The sequence below is a fragment of the Hypanus sabinus genome, chromosome 8, assembly GCF_030144855.1.
Source record: "Hypanus sabinus isolate sHypSab1 chromosome 8, sHypSab1.hap1, whole genome shotgun sequence".
Lineage (NCBI taxonomy): Eukaryota > Metazoa > Chordata > Chondrichthyes > Myliobatiformes > Dasyatidae > Hypanus > Hypanus sabinus.
Window position 1 is genome coordinate 120,714,983 of NC_082713.1, and position 16,698 is coordinate 120,731,680.

Sequence of the window (16,698 nt, forward strand, 5' to 3'; positions counted from 1 at the left end):
ACAAACTTACAGAGCCAATAAAAATACCTGGAATAACTTGGAATGTTGTTTTGACCGAGAAAAATCAGAACCTTGAGAGATTAATTTCCCTGAATCAATCCGATTCATAATGCTGTGTCTCTGTTGACTTTGAATCGAATTGTCCCGTGTTATCATGCCGGTTTGATTCTGTAGCCTGCTTGCTGACATTTCTTAATCACTCGGCAAGCATGTGCATCAATTAGGCAGCAGCCAGCAACATTACCTACAGTTGGTGAATGGTTGGTACAGCTCTGGACGGGGAGAAACAAAGATAGCCACCAAAAATCCATAGTTGGGAAACAGAGAGACTTCAGCTGGTCAACGTCCAGTAAAACTTCGAATTTAACATCCCTACCTATTGGACACAAACTATTAGTGTCGGTTCTCTTAGGAAACAGGATTGCTTCCCAAGATTTTCTGATTGCCTAGCCAGGAATCGGGAACAATTCATTTGAAGTAAGTTCATTCTCTGTAACAACTCATGAGTCCGCCTGAAGTCACAGAGAGATAGGGCACGCAGTCGAGCCCTTTGTCCCACCAACTCCACACTGACTATCAAGCACCCATTTACAAATCCTAAATAGAATGCAGTACAGGCCCTTCGGCCCACAATGCTGTACCTACTCTACAATCAGTAAAACTCTTCCCTCCAATGTAGTCCTCCAGCTTTCTATTATCATGTGCTTATCTTAGAGTTTCTTAAATGCCCCTAATGTACCTGCCTGTCCCAGCACCTCTGGCAATATGCTCCACACACTCACCACTCTCTGTGTAAACCGCTTACCTCTGATATCCCCCCATCACCTTAAAATGAATCCACCTTGTATTAGTCGTTTCCACTCTGGGACAAAGTCTCTGGCTATCCACTTCATCTGTGCCTCTTATATCACCTTGTACACCTTTCATCCTCCACTCTAAAGATAGCTATACATAAATCCCATTTTTAATTCTTGCCACACTCTGTTCCTCTCCCCCAGATTCTACCACTTGCCAACACACTTGGGTGCAAGTTACACCTACTGATTTATTTGTTGATCTGCATGTCTTTGGAAAACCCACACAGTCACAGGGAAAACATGCAAGCTCCACAAAGACAGCACCGGGGCTGGGATTGAACCTGGATCTCCGGAGAGTGGTGCGCTACCTGCTGCACCACTGTGCTACCTGGAACAGTGTTGTTTTATGATCACAAACATGAGAAATTCCGCAGATGCTGAAAATCCAAGCGACACACAAAATGCTGGAGGAACTCAGCAGCCCAGGCAGCACCTATGGAAAAGAGTAAACAGTGGACCTTTTGGGCAGATGAAGGTCCTGTTGAAGGGTCTCGGCCTGAAACGTCGACCGTACGCTCTTTTCCATGGATTCTGCCAGGCCTGTTGAGTTCTTCCAGCATTTTGTGTCTGTTGCTTGTTTCATAATCATCCTGCGTTGTACACAGACTGCTGTGCAAGATCAGAAATCCTCACTGGTTGATTCACAACCAAATTTACAGAATTGTTTAAGGTGCTCTTGTTTGAATTGCTACATTTCCTCTTCTCCCAGATACTTTATTCCGCAGACTATAGAGCCACAGTATTACTCAGACCTGTCTTGCTTTAAACAATGAGGTGGGTTTAATTTTAGACTGTCCATGCATTATGTTTCAGGATTTCCATTAAAGCTCTTGGACAGAATGGGATCTCCAGCCTAGGAATGAACTGGTCTGTGATATAGGGAGGATTGGAAGCTGGAGGGGGCGAGGGGATAGCATCAGAACTGGGCTGATTGGTAATAGATTCAGATTTACTTAGTCATCACATGTGCATGCAAACATACAGTGAAATGTGTCATTTGTGTTAACAACCTAACCTAACAAAATGTTGGGTGCGGCCCACTAATGTCATTGCACATTCTGTCACCAACATAGACTAGGACAACTGTACTGGTCTAAAGAGTGCTATTTGAGGTTGTTGTTACCCTCGGCCGTTAGGCCCTATAATGAGTCAACCTATAACTGAGGAAGTGATGACCCCCCCCCCCCCCCCCCACCGTTAGACTGCTTGTGGTAACTTCTTTTTTATTCTTTCTACTTCTCTTCTAATATCCTTTGGGATCAATAAAGTAGCTATCGATCCATCTACAGTCGGCCCTCCTTATCCGTGAGTTCCGCATGCGCGAATTCAACCAACCGCGAATCAAGAAAACCGGGAAGTGCTCTTCCAGCACTTGTTGTTCGAGCATTACGGACTTTATTTTCTTGACATTATTCCCTAAACAATGCAGTATAACAACTATTTTACATAGCATTTACATTGTATTAGGTTATTATAAGTAATCTAGAGATGATTTAAAGTATACGGGAGGATGTGCCTGGGTTATCGTGGATTGGGATCGAAAAAAAAATTGGAAGTTGTCTTACTAAGTAAGTCAGATCCGGTATTATTTAGCACCAGTTAGTTCAACGTTTGTCTTAGTATATAGTATATATTTTACCTTTCTGTGCATATAAAACACTTAAGAACATATGTTTCAGCGCCAGGCTCGGGAACTTCTTCCCGAGTTCGATCCAGTGACAGACCACTTCTGAGCGCGCTCTCCGTCTGTGCCGAGTTGATGTGGAGGATCAAAAACCCGAAACCCCAAAACCCAATAATTAAACCACCGTGTTGCTTAGTAATAATTGTAGCTTTCATCGGGGCAGAGCCTTTCTCACCTTATCCTTTAAAATTATTCCGATCGTTGACCGACTCTAGACTAATGTTTCTCCAATGACCGATGGTGTTTCACCTCTTTTCGATCGTTTTATTATTTCCACTTTTCAATCGTGATCGTGATTATTTTTGTGAACAGAAACACTGCGGATTCAGAGCTCCACCGCCAGGTCCTAATGTCCACCACACTGAGACCCGTTAAATAAGGTCTGGGGTTCTGCTGGGTCCTAAGATCCACTGCATTGAGCCAGGTTGAATAAGGGACTTGAGCATCCACATTTTCTAGTATCCGCAAGTGGTCCCGGAACCAATCCCTCGCGGATAAGGGGAGGGCGGACTGTATAGCATGCCCACAATGCTCAGCCAAACAACACAGAGCAGAAATGACCAGACAACAGCCAAACAAACCCTGTTACTGCCATGTCCACACACACACACACACACACACACACACACACACGCACACGCACACGCACACGCACACGCACACGCACACACACACACACTCACACACACTCACACACACACACACACACTCACACACACACACACACTCACACACACACACACACGCGCGCACGCGCACGCGCACGCGCACACACACACACACACTCACACACACACGCACACGCACACGCACACGCACACACACACTCACACACACTCACACACACACACACACACTCACACACACTCACACACACACACACACACACGCACACTCACTCACTCTCACTCCTCCCCACCCCAGCACAGGCCTCCAGTCACTAGGCTTTGACCATCGACTTTCAGGCTTGGATCTTTGGTATTGACATTTGGACCAGCCGATGCAGTGCACCAAATATAGGCTGGGCTGTTGGTGTATGATATGTTGTGTATGATAGAGGCTTTCCGGAGGCTTTTAGCTAGGCATGTGAATGTGCAGGAATTGGAAAGGTATGAATGGTGTGCAGGCAGAAGGGGTTAGTTTAGTTGGATGTTTGATTACTAACTTAATTGTCTTGGCACAGCATTGTGAGCCCAAGGGCCTGTTCATGTGTCCTATCATTGGCACTTGAGGCTGATGAATGGGGGGGGGGGGGCGGGTGGAGTGGCCGTAAGCAGGAAGGTCAGGTGAGGCAGATGCATTCAAGGTACCCAATTAACATTTGAGATAATGCTTAATTACTCGAATGACATTAGTGATGCAGTTTTGTTTAAAGAACAATGTTTAGCGCTTGTAATTATCAGCACGACTTAAACCTGGCTCCGTGAATAATTGGCATGGAGGGATGATTAAAATGTGTCCATCAGAGGTGTGGATGAATTTGGCCCACCTCCAGGAGAGTGCGTGCACCTTTCCAAAGAGCCCTGTCTTCCCGTTGGTATTTTTAATCCAATCAGATACACGTGAACAGTGCGGGATACTTTGCATTTATCAAGAGGCAAAATAAGTTCCAGAGGCATCACCTAGAAGGAGCTGCTGGTATGTGCGGGAACTCTTTGAAGCAGGGTGGGATTCTCGAGGGGACTACAGGAGACACTATGCACAGGGCCTTGTTACATCGGAAAGCACCAACCAACCTCACACCTTCTACGCAGAGGTGGTTACGGTATTGTAAACCGGGTTATTCTGAATATATTTCTATGAAAAGTTGTGTGTGCCCAATTTCTACACCGTACCTTTTCAATTTTTATCATCCTCTCCGTGTCCCATTGAGACACATGACCCGAAACACTGGGAGTCATTTCCTTCAGCACTGCAGTGCAACTGGCTGCTGAGATGAAGCTGCGGATGGTTAGCCAGCCAGCAGACACTGGGTCAGTGGCAAGGCTGGGGGAACGGGTTCTGCTCTTTGAACAGAACCAGCGGGAAGCTGGAGGGAAGGTTTGATCTGAATGAATGCCCCACAGGGTGCAGTCCTCTGTAGTGTCCAGTGAAATGTCACTGCGCATGTGGGGTTGGAGACACGTGATCTGTTAGGTGGATCTGAAACTACAGAACGGACAAGCAGCCACCTGGCTCCCATTAAGAGGAATTTCACTGATTGGGGCTGAAATGAATACGTACCCAGATGCTTTGCGGCCAACCCTAATGCACCAACGCAGAGCTAGAAAATGGACCTCAAGATGAGCGAATACCGCAAGATGTGCAGAACACAAACAATTTTCTGAATCTCATAATTGCACTCTATTCAACAAAGTTGCAGTGAAATGTGCTTAGAATCAGATTCATGTCCATTATCACTGACAGATGTCAGATATCTGGAAGTCCAAAGTAAATTTATTACCTAAGTACAAAGTGTCACTGTATATCACCTTGAGATTTGTTTTCTTGCAGGCATTTACAGGAAATATAAGAAATACAATAGAGTTTATCTAAAAAGCTGTACATAAACAAAGACTTGACAAAGACCCAATGTGCTAAAGAAGATATTGTGTAATTAATAAATAAATAACTGAGAATGTGATTTGTAGAGTCATTGGAAGAGAGTTTATCGGTTGTGGAATTGGTTTAGGGCTGAAGTGAGTGGAGTTATCCACACTGGTTCAGGAGCCTGATGGTTGTAAAGTAATAACTGTCCCTGAACCTGCTGGTGTGGGATCGAAGGCTCCTGTACCTCCTGACTCCTGATGTCTGTGACACCTGACTCAGAGGCTGACGTCACATCAGCTTTCAAGGGGGTGAGCCCCGACAGTGTCGTTGGCAAGGCGCTGAAAACCTGGGCCAACCTAACAGCCGGAGTGGTCAGCGAAAATGTTCCGGCTCGGGCATGGATCAGGAACCTGGGTCAGTGATGTCTGTCCTGGACAAGTGGAGGAGCTGGCAGGCATTTTACCACCAGGCCCTGGTTGTGTGTCAGGTGGTAATTGCCCCCATGTGTGGCATCAGCTCTGGTCAGACAACCCACTGGCATTGCAAGCCTGAAAACGTTATATGTTCCATGTGTGTGATGACTACCCACGACTGCTTTCCATATTTAAGAACTGGGTCGCACTCTTAGTCAATAGATAGGGAGAATAGCTAATATATACAGTCATCTGAGATGTAAAAAAGGCCTAGATAGAGTGGATGTTGAGAGGATGATTTTAATGGAGGGGAGGTGGTGATCTTGGATGAAAGGGCACAACCTCGGTATACAAGGATGTCCCTTTAGAACAGAGTCGAGGAGGAATTTCTTCAGCCAGAGGGAGGGGAATCTGCAGAATTTATTGCCACAGAGGGCTGTGGAGAGCAAGTCATTGGGTATATTTAAAATGGAGATTGATAGGTTCTTGATTAGTAACTATGTTAAAAGTTATGAGAGAAGACCGCAGGATGGGGTTGAGAGGGATAGTAAATCAGTCACAATGGAATGGCAGAGCAAATCGATGGGCTGAATGGACAGATTCTGCTCCTATGGTCTTATAACTGGGGGATTAAATACTTCAATTAATTTGCAAATGGTGAGTTGTAAAAACTCACAATTGCCTGTACTAGAATTCAGGATGCACTGTACATTCCTGAATTGACCAGAAATTGTTATCCTCTATCTAATGAAGTTATTGAGAAATCAGTCTCAGCCCATAAGCAGATTTAAGTCCAAAACTGAATTCACTTACAAGCTGGAAATGTGAGATCTCTTGGCAGACCTCCTGTGTGTGGTGAGGACTTTTGTTAAACAGTCAGCTCACTCAGTCTGCTGAGTTAAGTCCTGGAAATAAAGATACGCTTCTTGACTGAACGGCTGATCTGTGTATTCTCGCTGAGTGATGCTTTAATTTGCAAACCTTTACGAGGAGGGGCGAGGAAATAACAGTTCTAAACAGTGAGAACGTCGGCGGGTGTAGTGTATAACTCCTTGTGCTGCGATTAACCAGGATTACGATTTCCAGCCCCTCGACAGAGCAATGGGCCGAGGGAGTTAACACTCGTATCCATATTCCCCAAAGCAACATTAACGAGAATTCTTACAAAGGGGAATTTGTTAAACAATTTCCCCCCAAGCAGGACAAGGTCTGAACAGCAGGAATTGGACAAGAAAGAATGCTATTTATCAGCCATGACCCTCTTGTAAGCAAGCCAGCACTGTCTGCAGGACTTAGTGCTCACAACAGAGTTCAAAGTTCAAAGTAAATGTTATCATCAAAGTACAGATACGTCACCATATACGACTCTGAGATTCAGTTTCTTGTGGGCATACTAAACAAACTTATAGAATAATAACTAACAGAACCAGTGAAAGACCACTCAGGGTCCCAAAGACACAAACTGTGCAAAGTCAAAAGGAAGAAACAGTACTGTAAATAAATAGGCAATAAATATCAAGAGCACCAGACTGAGTTTTTGGAAGTGACTGCTTTGGTTTAGTGGGAACATTTCAATGATGGAGCATGCTGAGGTCGCAGGCGCCTGTCACTTCTGCCGGCTGGAGAGACGGTGTGCCGGACGTACGTGGACTGTGCGAGGCAGTTGCCTATGCTCAGATATCTGAGGAACCTGCTCCTTAACTGCTGGCTGCTTTTTATTTCCCCCACCACCTTCATCTTTGGTCATCCAGTATGGGAGGGGGCATCTTATTAAAGCTGCCCCTGGGGCTGGCCAAGACACGTAGTTACCTGAAGGTCATAGAGATGGCCAGTGGAGGGTTCTGGGGGGTATGCCTGTGCCCACACAGCTGTGAAAAAAGGAGCACACAGTGCCTATGTGTAACATAGAGGAGTTGCAAGCTGGTTGTGCACCATAGGTGACAATTCACATCATTGATCAGGATGAGAATTTGTTAGTCCGGTCTGTGTTAGTCATGATTTGTCTATAAGTTGTATTGTAATTGTACTGTAGAGGTTTGTATTAATAACATATGCATTTTGTAAAAACACAGTCATTTTAGCTGGGTTCTCAGTACCCCACAGGATACTGCAGCAACATTACTGCAAAAACTCCAGGCTTTTCCTTATGTTTAGCTCCAGGCTCTTTGGGACAGGGTGACTGATGAACCTAGCCAAGAATCGCATAGGAAGTACAGTGTCCTGCTCAAGTGAGTTCACAGAAAATGATACAAGAAATTCAATTAACTCCTGTGTTCCAAACTTCAGGATTGGCTCCAGAGCTCCTAAGCCATAACACTCCACAAAAGCTGGATTTGTGCAATATTCTTTCACTGACATTCTCTCAGTTCCACTGACTTTAACTAGGTCGACAATGCACTCCTGTGTTAACGGAATGGAGTAGTAGGAACATGGCTGTATTAGCTCAGTACACTGATACTGTGACACGCACTAACTTAGAAAAGCAACCTAGACCTTGTCAACACACGCGAAGTGGGAGAGGAACTCAGCAGGTCAGGCAGCATCTTTGGAAATGAATGAACAGTCGATGTTACAGGCTGCAGTCTTCTATCACCCACCTAATGTCAAAACATCCAGTCACCCGGCGTTAACCTGACCACCGTGCGGGGGAGCTAGCTGGGTGTAAATGACTTGTTATAACTGTGACTGCATTTTGTGAAGTAGCTTGTTGCTGTGAAGTGTTATTGAACGTCCCTTGGTTCTGCATAGATATTAGCACAAGAGTTTCTGCAGATGTTGGAAATACTGAACCACACACACATGAAATGCTGGAGGAACTCAGCAGGTCAAGCAGTATCCATGGAAACAGTCGACATTTCAGGCCGAGACCCTTCATCAGAATTCACTCTGTATAAGCTTATTAAAAATCCTGAACTGAGACCCTGATTCCTCTTTGGAAGCAAGGGTGGATAGGATCACAGAAAGCTTTTGGCACATTGACCTTCATAAATCAAAGTATTGCTTACAGGAGTTGGGATGTTGCACTGAAGTTGTATAAACCATTGGTGGGAAGTATTCTGTGCCGTTCTGGTCACTGACCTACAGGAAATATATCAGTAAAGTTAAACGAGTATAGAGGAAATCTACAATGATGCTGCTGGGAGTTATAGGGAAATGTAAAATGGTTAGGATATTATTCCCTGGAACATAGAAAAATGAAAGACCTTATAGAGGTATACAAAATTCTGAGGAATGTAGATAGGGGGAATGCAAACAGGCTTTTTCCACTGAGGTTGGGGAGACTAGAACTCATAGGTTAAGGATAAAAGGTGAAATGTTTGAGGGGGAACTTATCAGTGAGAGGGTGGTGAGAGTGTAGAACACTCAGGAGTGGTGGATGCAGGTTCAAATGCAGCCTTGAAGAGAAGTTTGGATAAGTAGGTGGGCAGGAAGGGTGCGGAGGGCCGTGGTCCAGGAGTGGGTCAATGGCACTGGGCAGTTCAGCATGGACTAGATGGGCCAAAGAGCCTGCTTCTGTGCTGCAGTGCTCTGTGGACTGCGATGACTGTGTGGTGTTGAGCTGAATGGTGTGGCCCTTTTGGAAGAAGCAGTCAATTATAACGAAGTGGTTAAATAAAACTCTGAAAAGAAATGAGGTGAGAAAAGCTTCATGCATCCGAACAAACAGTTGCCAAATATAAACTGGCTCTGAAAACAGAAGTTTTATTTTTCACGTATAAACTGCCTCACTTTACTCAAAACAAAGGCCTTGTTTTGTCAGAGGCCATTTTCTCAGCTGTTTCTGTTGACTCTTGCATGACTGATGGCCAGCACTTTGCTTATTTATGCATCGACTGTGCTAGTGGCCAACATGTTGAGGATGGATTTCTCATAGGCATCTGCATTTCTCCTTCAGTAGGGTTATTAATGAACCAATGAAAGAATACTGGAGAGATTGTTTCTGTCACTATGCACTTATGGCAAATATGTATAAAATGCAAAGTTAAATATTTATGCTTGAATATTTGGAGCATAGTTATGCATAACCTATTCTATCATCTGACTTCTGCCCCTGGACTTGAATACTTTATCCGAATGAAGTCTTTTAGTTCTTTCCAGCTGTTCTTCATTTATTCCCTTCAACAGCCAATGCTTGCTTACAGACTAACTGTAAAAAGGGCATCAGAACCATCCGGAAAATTTGGATGACACCCCCCTCCTCCCCCACCGCCCCCCATGAGATGGAACTGGGTAGGAGCAAGCAGTCAAACCACTAGGTCACTGTTCCGTCGTCTAGCCCAAGTGTTGGCAGAAGGGACCCGCCGGTGCGTGGTGTATTTGGTCTCTGTGTGGTTTAAATGCTCACGGGGCTGTGGGGAGAGGTGTTTGCTGTGCTCAGCAACCCACAGATAGAATCCAAGTTATACCCAGGATCATTTTCGTCACTTTGGAGGAGCGGGCCATTTTGTTTGTCTGTGCCTACTCTGTACTGAAGGAGAGGTAGGGTGCATCACCCCCACCTGCCCCTACTGAAAGTCCCAGTGGGTAATTAGGTCACAGTATCAATCACGTTAACCACAGGCTGTTGAGATTCAATGTCTCACCCCGAAACTTCAACTGTTCCCCCCCCCCCCAAAGATGCTGCATGATCTCCTGAGTACCTCCCAAGTTTCCAAAGTACATTTATTATTAAATACATGTATGGTATACAGCCCTGAGATTCGTCTTCACACGGAGAGCCACGAAACATGGAACGCGTTCAAAGAAAAACCCCAAACCCCTCCGTGCGCTAAAACAAATCGTACAAATGGCACCAAGAAAGAATGAGCCAAAACACAAAATATAAAACACGGAAATGAGAGAGTCCATATTCAGTGTTCATTCTCAGCAGGCCACCCCGACTCAAAGTAGCCCAGAAACAACAGAGGATATCATAATGTGAACTGCAGTCCGATTCATCAAGCGCATCAACTAATATTTGCTCAGGCACCATCCTCCGACAGCATCGAGGCAGAGAGAGAGAGAGAGAGGGAGGGAGATCATTCAAATGCAGGGACCTTCCTTTGGGGCGGGGGAGCAAGAGGGGGAGAGGGAGAGAATCATACATAGACACCTTCTCCAGCAGCAGCAAGCGAGAGGCTGATAGACGTCGCTGAACACTTACCCGCCTCAATGTTCTCAACCTTTCTTGTCCTTCTAATCAGCCAAAAATTGAGTCAGCCATGGGCTCCAAGCTTCTTGGCCTCGAGGAGCCCTCTTGGAGACAGCAAAGCACCAAAGCGCCAAACTGGCCCGTAAACATTAAACTGTTGATCACAGGCTTCTACAGTACCAGAACCACATTTGAAAGAACAGAAGACATAAAAGAAATGAAAGAAACAGGTTCGCAGACCACCTTGAGGATGCCAACTGTGGCAGTGTTGTTCGCCAGTGCCACCTTCTTGTGTGTTACTCAAGATCTCCAGCATTTGCAGAATCTCTTGTGGCTCTCTCAGGATTGCTGAGATGCCTCACAATCATTGCACGTGGACCTGGTTGGTGGGTTGTGCTGTGATTTGGTTTGTCTGCAATGGCTTCCATGGTTAGAGAGCAGATCTATCATCTGAAGAAAATCCAGAATGAAGCATCCAGGAATTGAAAGGCCTCAGTAGAATCAACGCAGAGGAGATGTTTCCTATAGTGGGGAAGTCTAGGACCAGAGGGCACAGATTCAGAATAGAAGGACATCCCTTTAGGACAGAGGTGAGGAGGAATTTCTTTAGCCAGAGTGTGGTGAATCTGTGGAATTCATTGCCACAGGTGACTATGATTGGCTAACTCATTGTATATATTTAAAGCAGAGATTGATAGGGTCTTGATAGTAAGGACATCAAAGATTAGGGAGAGAAAACAGGAGTTCAGGAATCTCTTTTCCACTGAGGCAGGGTGATGTTGAGCATTCAACAAGCTGAAGATAATTTCTGTGGACATGGTGTCAGATGTGAAACTGAAATGCACTTAAGTAGCATGTGTGTTCAACTTGACTTTGGGGTGGGAAATTCGCAACTTTAAAAGTTGGGTGGGGAAAGGGTCTTCCATGGAAATTCCTGCTCCTGTAAGTACAACACATATTTGTCATGGTGACATGTACAGTGAAAAGCTTGTCTGCATACTGTCCATACAGATCAATCAAGCTAGAACAATAACAGAATGCAGAATAAAGTGTTACAGCTACAGAGAAATTGCGGTGCAGACAAACGATAAAGTGCAAGGTCATAATATGATGGATTGTGAAGTCAGGAGTCCAATGACAAATCATAGAATAGTATCGGATCAGCAAGGTAGAAGCTTGGTGAAACATGCTTTCAGGCTTTCGTATCTTCTGCCTGATGTGAAGGTGGAGAAGAGAGAATACCCAGGGAGAGTGGGGTCTTTGATTGTGCTGGCTACCTTATGCAGTGTCCATGGAGGGGAGGCTGATTCCTGTGATGTGCTGAGCTCTGCAACTGTCTGCAGTTTCTTGTGGTCATGGGCAGAACAGTTGCCGTGCCAGACTATGGTGGGTCCAGATAGGATGCTTTCTGTGGTGTGTCAGTAAGAAATGGTAAGGGGTCGACGGGGATATTCTGAACTTCTTCATCCTTCTGATGATCCAAAGTCTCCTTCTTTACCCAAGGCAGGTCACTCAACGAGGGCCAGTGGTGGGAAGCAATCCATTGCTTCAGAAACTGACATTGTCCCTGGAACAGATATTTATTGGACATCTCGAAAAAAAACTAAGTAATATATTTCTCTCAGTGAATCTCGAGAATTGCAATCCCAAACTTTCTCAGGAAAAGACTTATTCCACTGAGTGAATCTAAATATGTTGTTAATCACAAGGTCACGTTATAACAAAGTGAAGATTTAAATCCAGATGATCTTGTGTTATGTTTCCGGAGCTGGACACCAGTAAGTTAGTTCAGCAAATAATTTTAACTTGGAGTTATTCTTATGTTTAAAAAAAGTAATCTGCTCAAACTTTCAATCAAGTAAACGAGGAGATTGAAGATGTCCGTGAGTCAGTCAGTTAATATGGAACATACTGAGGTAAGGTTAGTAGGGGCCCTCCATGGAAAATATAATTTCTTATTCAAAACTAACCAGTTTTGAAAGGAAAAGAGAAAAGGATGGCTGTCCTTCAGAAAATCTGCAGATGCTGGAAATCCGAGCAACACACAGAGAATGCTGGAGGAGCTCAGCAGGCCAGGCAGCGTCTATGGAGGAAAGTACGGTTGATGTTCCTCCAGCAGTTTGCATGTGTTGCTCAGCTGTCCTTCAGAAGTTGGTGTGAAGGACACTCATGAAAGCATTAACGCTGCGCACTGCAGCTGACGGATACAAGCTGCAAGCATTTCACTCCATCTTGGTGCATGTGGCAATAGTAGACCAACACCATTACCGGCTATAGTACGAAACAGTCCACCGTTGAAGTGGATAGGAGGAGTCCTGTTGATGCTGGTCTCCAGGGTTACCATAATGTTTGCTGCATACTCTACAGCCTCCTCTGCGATATTACTGATTCAAATGTTTTAGTGTAGAGGGATTTGTTTTGATGCATTTTGTTGCCCGTTTTCATTTGCAAGTACTCGTGGTCAAAGGGAAGTGTTTTCCAGGATTGAGCAATGAGAAAGCAACACAAATCAGTATATTTCCCCCCTCTTGTTAAACAGCTTGTCAACAGGGTACATCTGGAGTGAATTTAGCAATTACACAAGTCTTGTAATAAGAGCCTGCTGCTTTTTAAGGATGCAGGGAGGCATCGTTAGCAAGGAGCAGAATGACTCGTTTGCATGTGATCTTTGTCCACTTTTTTTTAGCACAGCCACTGAACCCTTTAAAAGATGTAGACTGGTGCTTACACTAGGTTCAGGAAGGATTTCACACAAGCGATTTGCGTGTTTCTTATTAAGGCTGATTTATACTTTTGCGTAGTAGCCTACGCCATAGTCTTTGTAAGCGGCCTGCACCGTTGTGAGTGTTTATACCTGTGCATTGGTGTGTTTGCGTTGCTCTGCAATTCACCACCAAAACTCTAGCTGGCGATGGAGTTTCTACGCCACTGTGTAGAGTTTCTTCGTGTACTTCAAACAATGGCGACTGAGTGCATCATGTTGGGGTTGGAGCTAATAAATGTTGAACAAGGGTTACTTTTATTGAAATTACTGCAACGCACAAAAGAGAGAAGACGTCGGAAGAGATGGTATGTACAACCATTGAACGCAGTGAGGCAGAAGGAGGGTGAATTTTCTCTACTTGTCTGGCCACTGAGAGACATGGATGAGGAAATGCATTTCCAATATTTTTGGATGTCAGCTGGTAGATTTGACGATTTGGTTCATCATCTCCAACCATTTATTTCGCATCAGTGTATGCACAGTATGCCGAGAGACAGGAGGAAATGCAATGCTACCAAGTGGTCCAATCACAGTTGTTGCGATCTGTATCGCCATGATGCAGTTACATTTTTGGAGAGGTGCGCGTCAGGCTATTGTTACGGTACTTCTCTGGTAACAATGAATATAGAATTGAGACAGGCTTTTTATAAACAAATACACATTTATTAAACTCTGCTCAACCAAAAATGAAAAGTAAAAAAACAAGTAACTTAACTGGAAGTTAACTGCTATATGGCAACTCAAACAGTTCTTAAAGTGATAAATGTGAGCCCAGTTCTTAAGGTGGGTAAATGCAAAAGTCCAAATGACTTATACAGTCAATTAGGAGAGACTTTCCTGAAGTAACAAATGTCTCAACAACGTGATGTTACTGCTGATCCCAGCAAAAATATGTCTTGCCCAAAAGGTTCACGATGAAAGAAATAAAAATGGCTTAAAGGAACTGACCTTTTCCTTGGCGAATAACACTGCCCCAACCCTTTCTGCTCTTATAGGCAGGGGTTATCTCAGATGCAGGTTACTATTTCTTGAATGAAGATCCAATAAGGTCGATCCTGTATTAAACCGCCGACAAAACCAACTTTACTCGATCCTTCGGGTTCCTGTACTTCGATAAATGCTTCACTCTCGAATACTTAGACTTTAAAATTAAATCAAAGATACATCAAACAAAACTGGCAGCAATTTGGCAAAACTGCCGGCACAACAATTCTTAAGGTAGAAAGTAAAACTCCACTTTAAAACAAAACTGTGTCATGAAACCAAATACGCAACATAACGGACTAACTGACAAATTAAACGATGACTCGACACAAAAACTGTGTCACAGCAGGCTTTCCAGTTTTATACCTGTTGAGAACATGTCATCACTTGACCTCACACTGACGGGAAATTATATCACCCCACCATCACAAGACCATTACATCATGCTCACCAGATACCCACGGGGTATGTAACACTATGGCGTAGGTACAGCGTAAGTTACGCGGTTACACCGTACCTACGGTGTTCGTTTGAAGCTTTAGCGCTCTACAACATATGGAGCCCAGTGACGTGATGAACCAGAGGGCCTGGTGCAGGTTCCTGGTAGGTTTAAGTGTCATCAGTAACCTGTAGTTAATGCACAGTTCCTTGAAATGTGAAATGCCCCTGTAGGACAAGGCTGGAATAGATGCTGGGCCTTTGTGGGAGAGAGGAGAGGTGATCGATAGCTTTGCTGAAAGAACAGGTATTGAAAGTTGTGAAGACCAAAGTACAGTGTTGTCACAATCTGCAATGTCATGGCTGTGCTCTGGGGCTGCAGTATGACTCCATTGTCTGTGGGATTATCAGTCTCTGCTACCCCGTGGCTTATTGCAATTCACTGGTCTGTTGAGAGCCAGTCAATTCCAGAATAAATTTACTACCACAGTGCAGGTCGAATAGAAAAATCCAACACGTTGCTAAAAATGGTGCTATAGTTGAGGCAAGTACGGCGTATAATTGAGGGTGCGGTTTGGAGGGATATGGGCCGATGGTAGGAAATGGGAACTGACTGGGCTGAAACTCCTATACCCATGCAGTATTACACCATAGCTCTAACGACTTGTTGATAACTCTGAGGAAGCTGAGCATGACAAACGCTGTAGATTCACCGACCTGCTCTCAGTTTAATACACTTCCCGCTCTCTGTGTCCCCGCAGAACCCTTTCGCGCTGAGTCCCTGCTGCCCTGTGGACCCAGTCTTGGTGCCGCCATGGCTTTGGAGATGGAGCAGAAAGCGAGCAAGCTGACATTTGGGTTCCAGCGCAGTTCAACGTCAGATGATGATTCCGGCTGTGTTTTGGAAGAATATGCATGGGTTCCCCCAGGTCTGAAACCAGAACAGGTGAGCATATCCTTGCATGCACTGGGCTCGATTTCTCCCTAACTGTGTGGAAGGATGTGAAAACGAGTGCCTCCAGCTAAATGTAATAAAGAAAATGCTCTTCCTTTCCAACAACCTTATCTTCTTAAACCATTCATAGTTCAACTCCCTCCCCATTAAAGAATCAACCTTACTCACCACATACATTCAGTTGTCACTTCATTAGGTACCTCCTGTACCTAATAAAATGGCCGCGGTGTGTGTATTTGTTGTTTTCTACTGCTCTAGCCCATCCACTTCAAGTTTCAATGTGTTGTGTGTTCAGAGATGCTCCTCAGCACACCACTGTTGTAACGTGTGGTTATTTGAGTTGCCTTCCTGTCAGCTTGGACCAGTCTGGCCTTTCTCCCTGACCTCTTCGATTAACAAGACATTATTGCCCACAAGACTGCCACTAACTGGATGTTTTATTTTTGTTTTTTTCACACCATTCTCTGTAAACTCTAGAGGTTGTTGTGCTTGAAATCAGATCAGCAGTTTCTGAGATATGCAAGCCACTCCATCTGGCACCAACAATCATTCCACGGTCCAAGACACTTAGATCATATTTCTTCCCCATTTCTGTTGTTTGTGGCATGTGGCCAAGGAATTGGACACACACAAAATGCCGGTGGAACGCAGCAGACCAGGCAGCATCTATAGGAAGAAGTAGAGTTGACTTTTCCAGCTGAGACCCTTCGTCAGGACTAGACAAAGTTTCTAGTCCTGACGAAGGGTCTCGGCCTGAAATGTCGACAGTGCTTCTCCCTATAGATGCTGTCTGGCTTGCTGCGTTCCACCGGCATTTTGTGTGTGTTGTTTGAATTTCCAGCATCTGCAGATTTCATCGTATTTGCGAAAGAGTTGGACTAGCGATCTGAAGGTGGTGAGTTTGAGCCCCAGCCGAGGCAACGAGTTATGTCCTTGAGCAAGG

At 44.7% G+C, this 16,698-nt stretch overlaps 1 protein-coding gene across 5 annotated transcripts in view; it reads left to right on the forward strand.

The window, feature by feature from the left end:
* The window catches only part of prickle1b (prickle homolog 1b), a 177,740-nt gene that overhangs the window by 136,460 nt on the left and 24,582 nt on the right, over positions 1 to 16,698 (forward strand). For 4 of the 5 annotated variants that reach the window (XM_059977687.1, XM_059977688.1, XM_059977689.1 and 1 more), the window contains one exon: positions 15,562 to 15,746. The exons of the other annotated variant lie outside the window; for it this stretch is intronic. In XM_059977687.1, coding sequence (XP_059833670.1) covers positions 15,615 to 15,746 — 132 coding nt within the window. In that variant the 5' untranslated portion in view covers positions 15,562 to 15,614. Of the gene's footprint in view, positions 1 to 15,561; positions 15,747 to 16,698 lie in introns of those variants that run through there. 5 annotated transcript variants of the gene reach the window in all.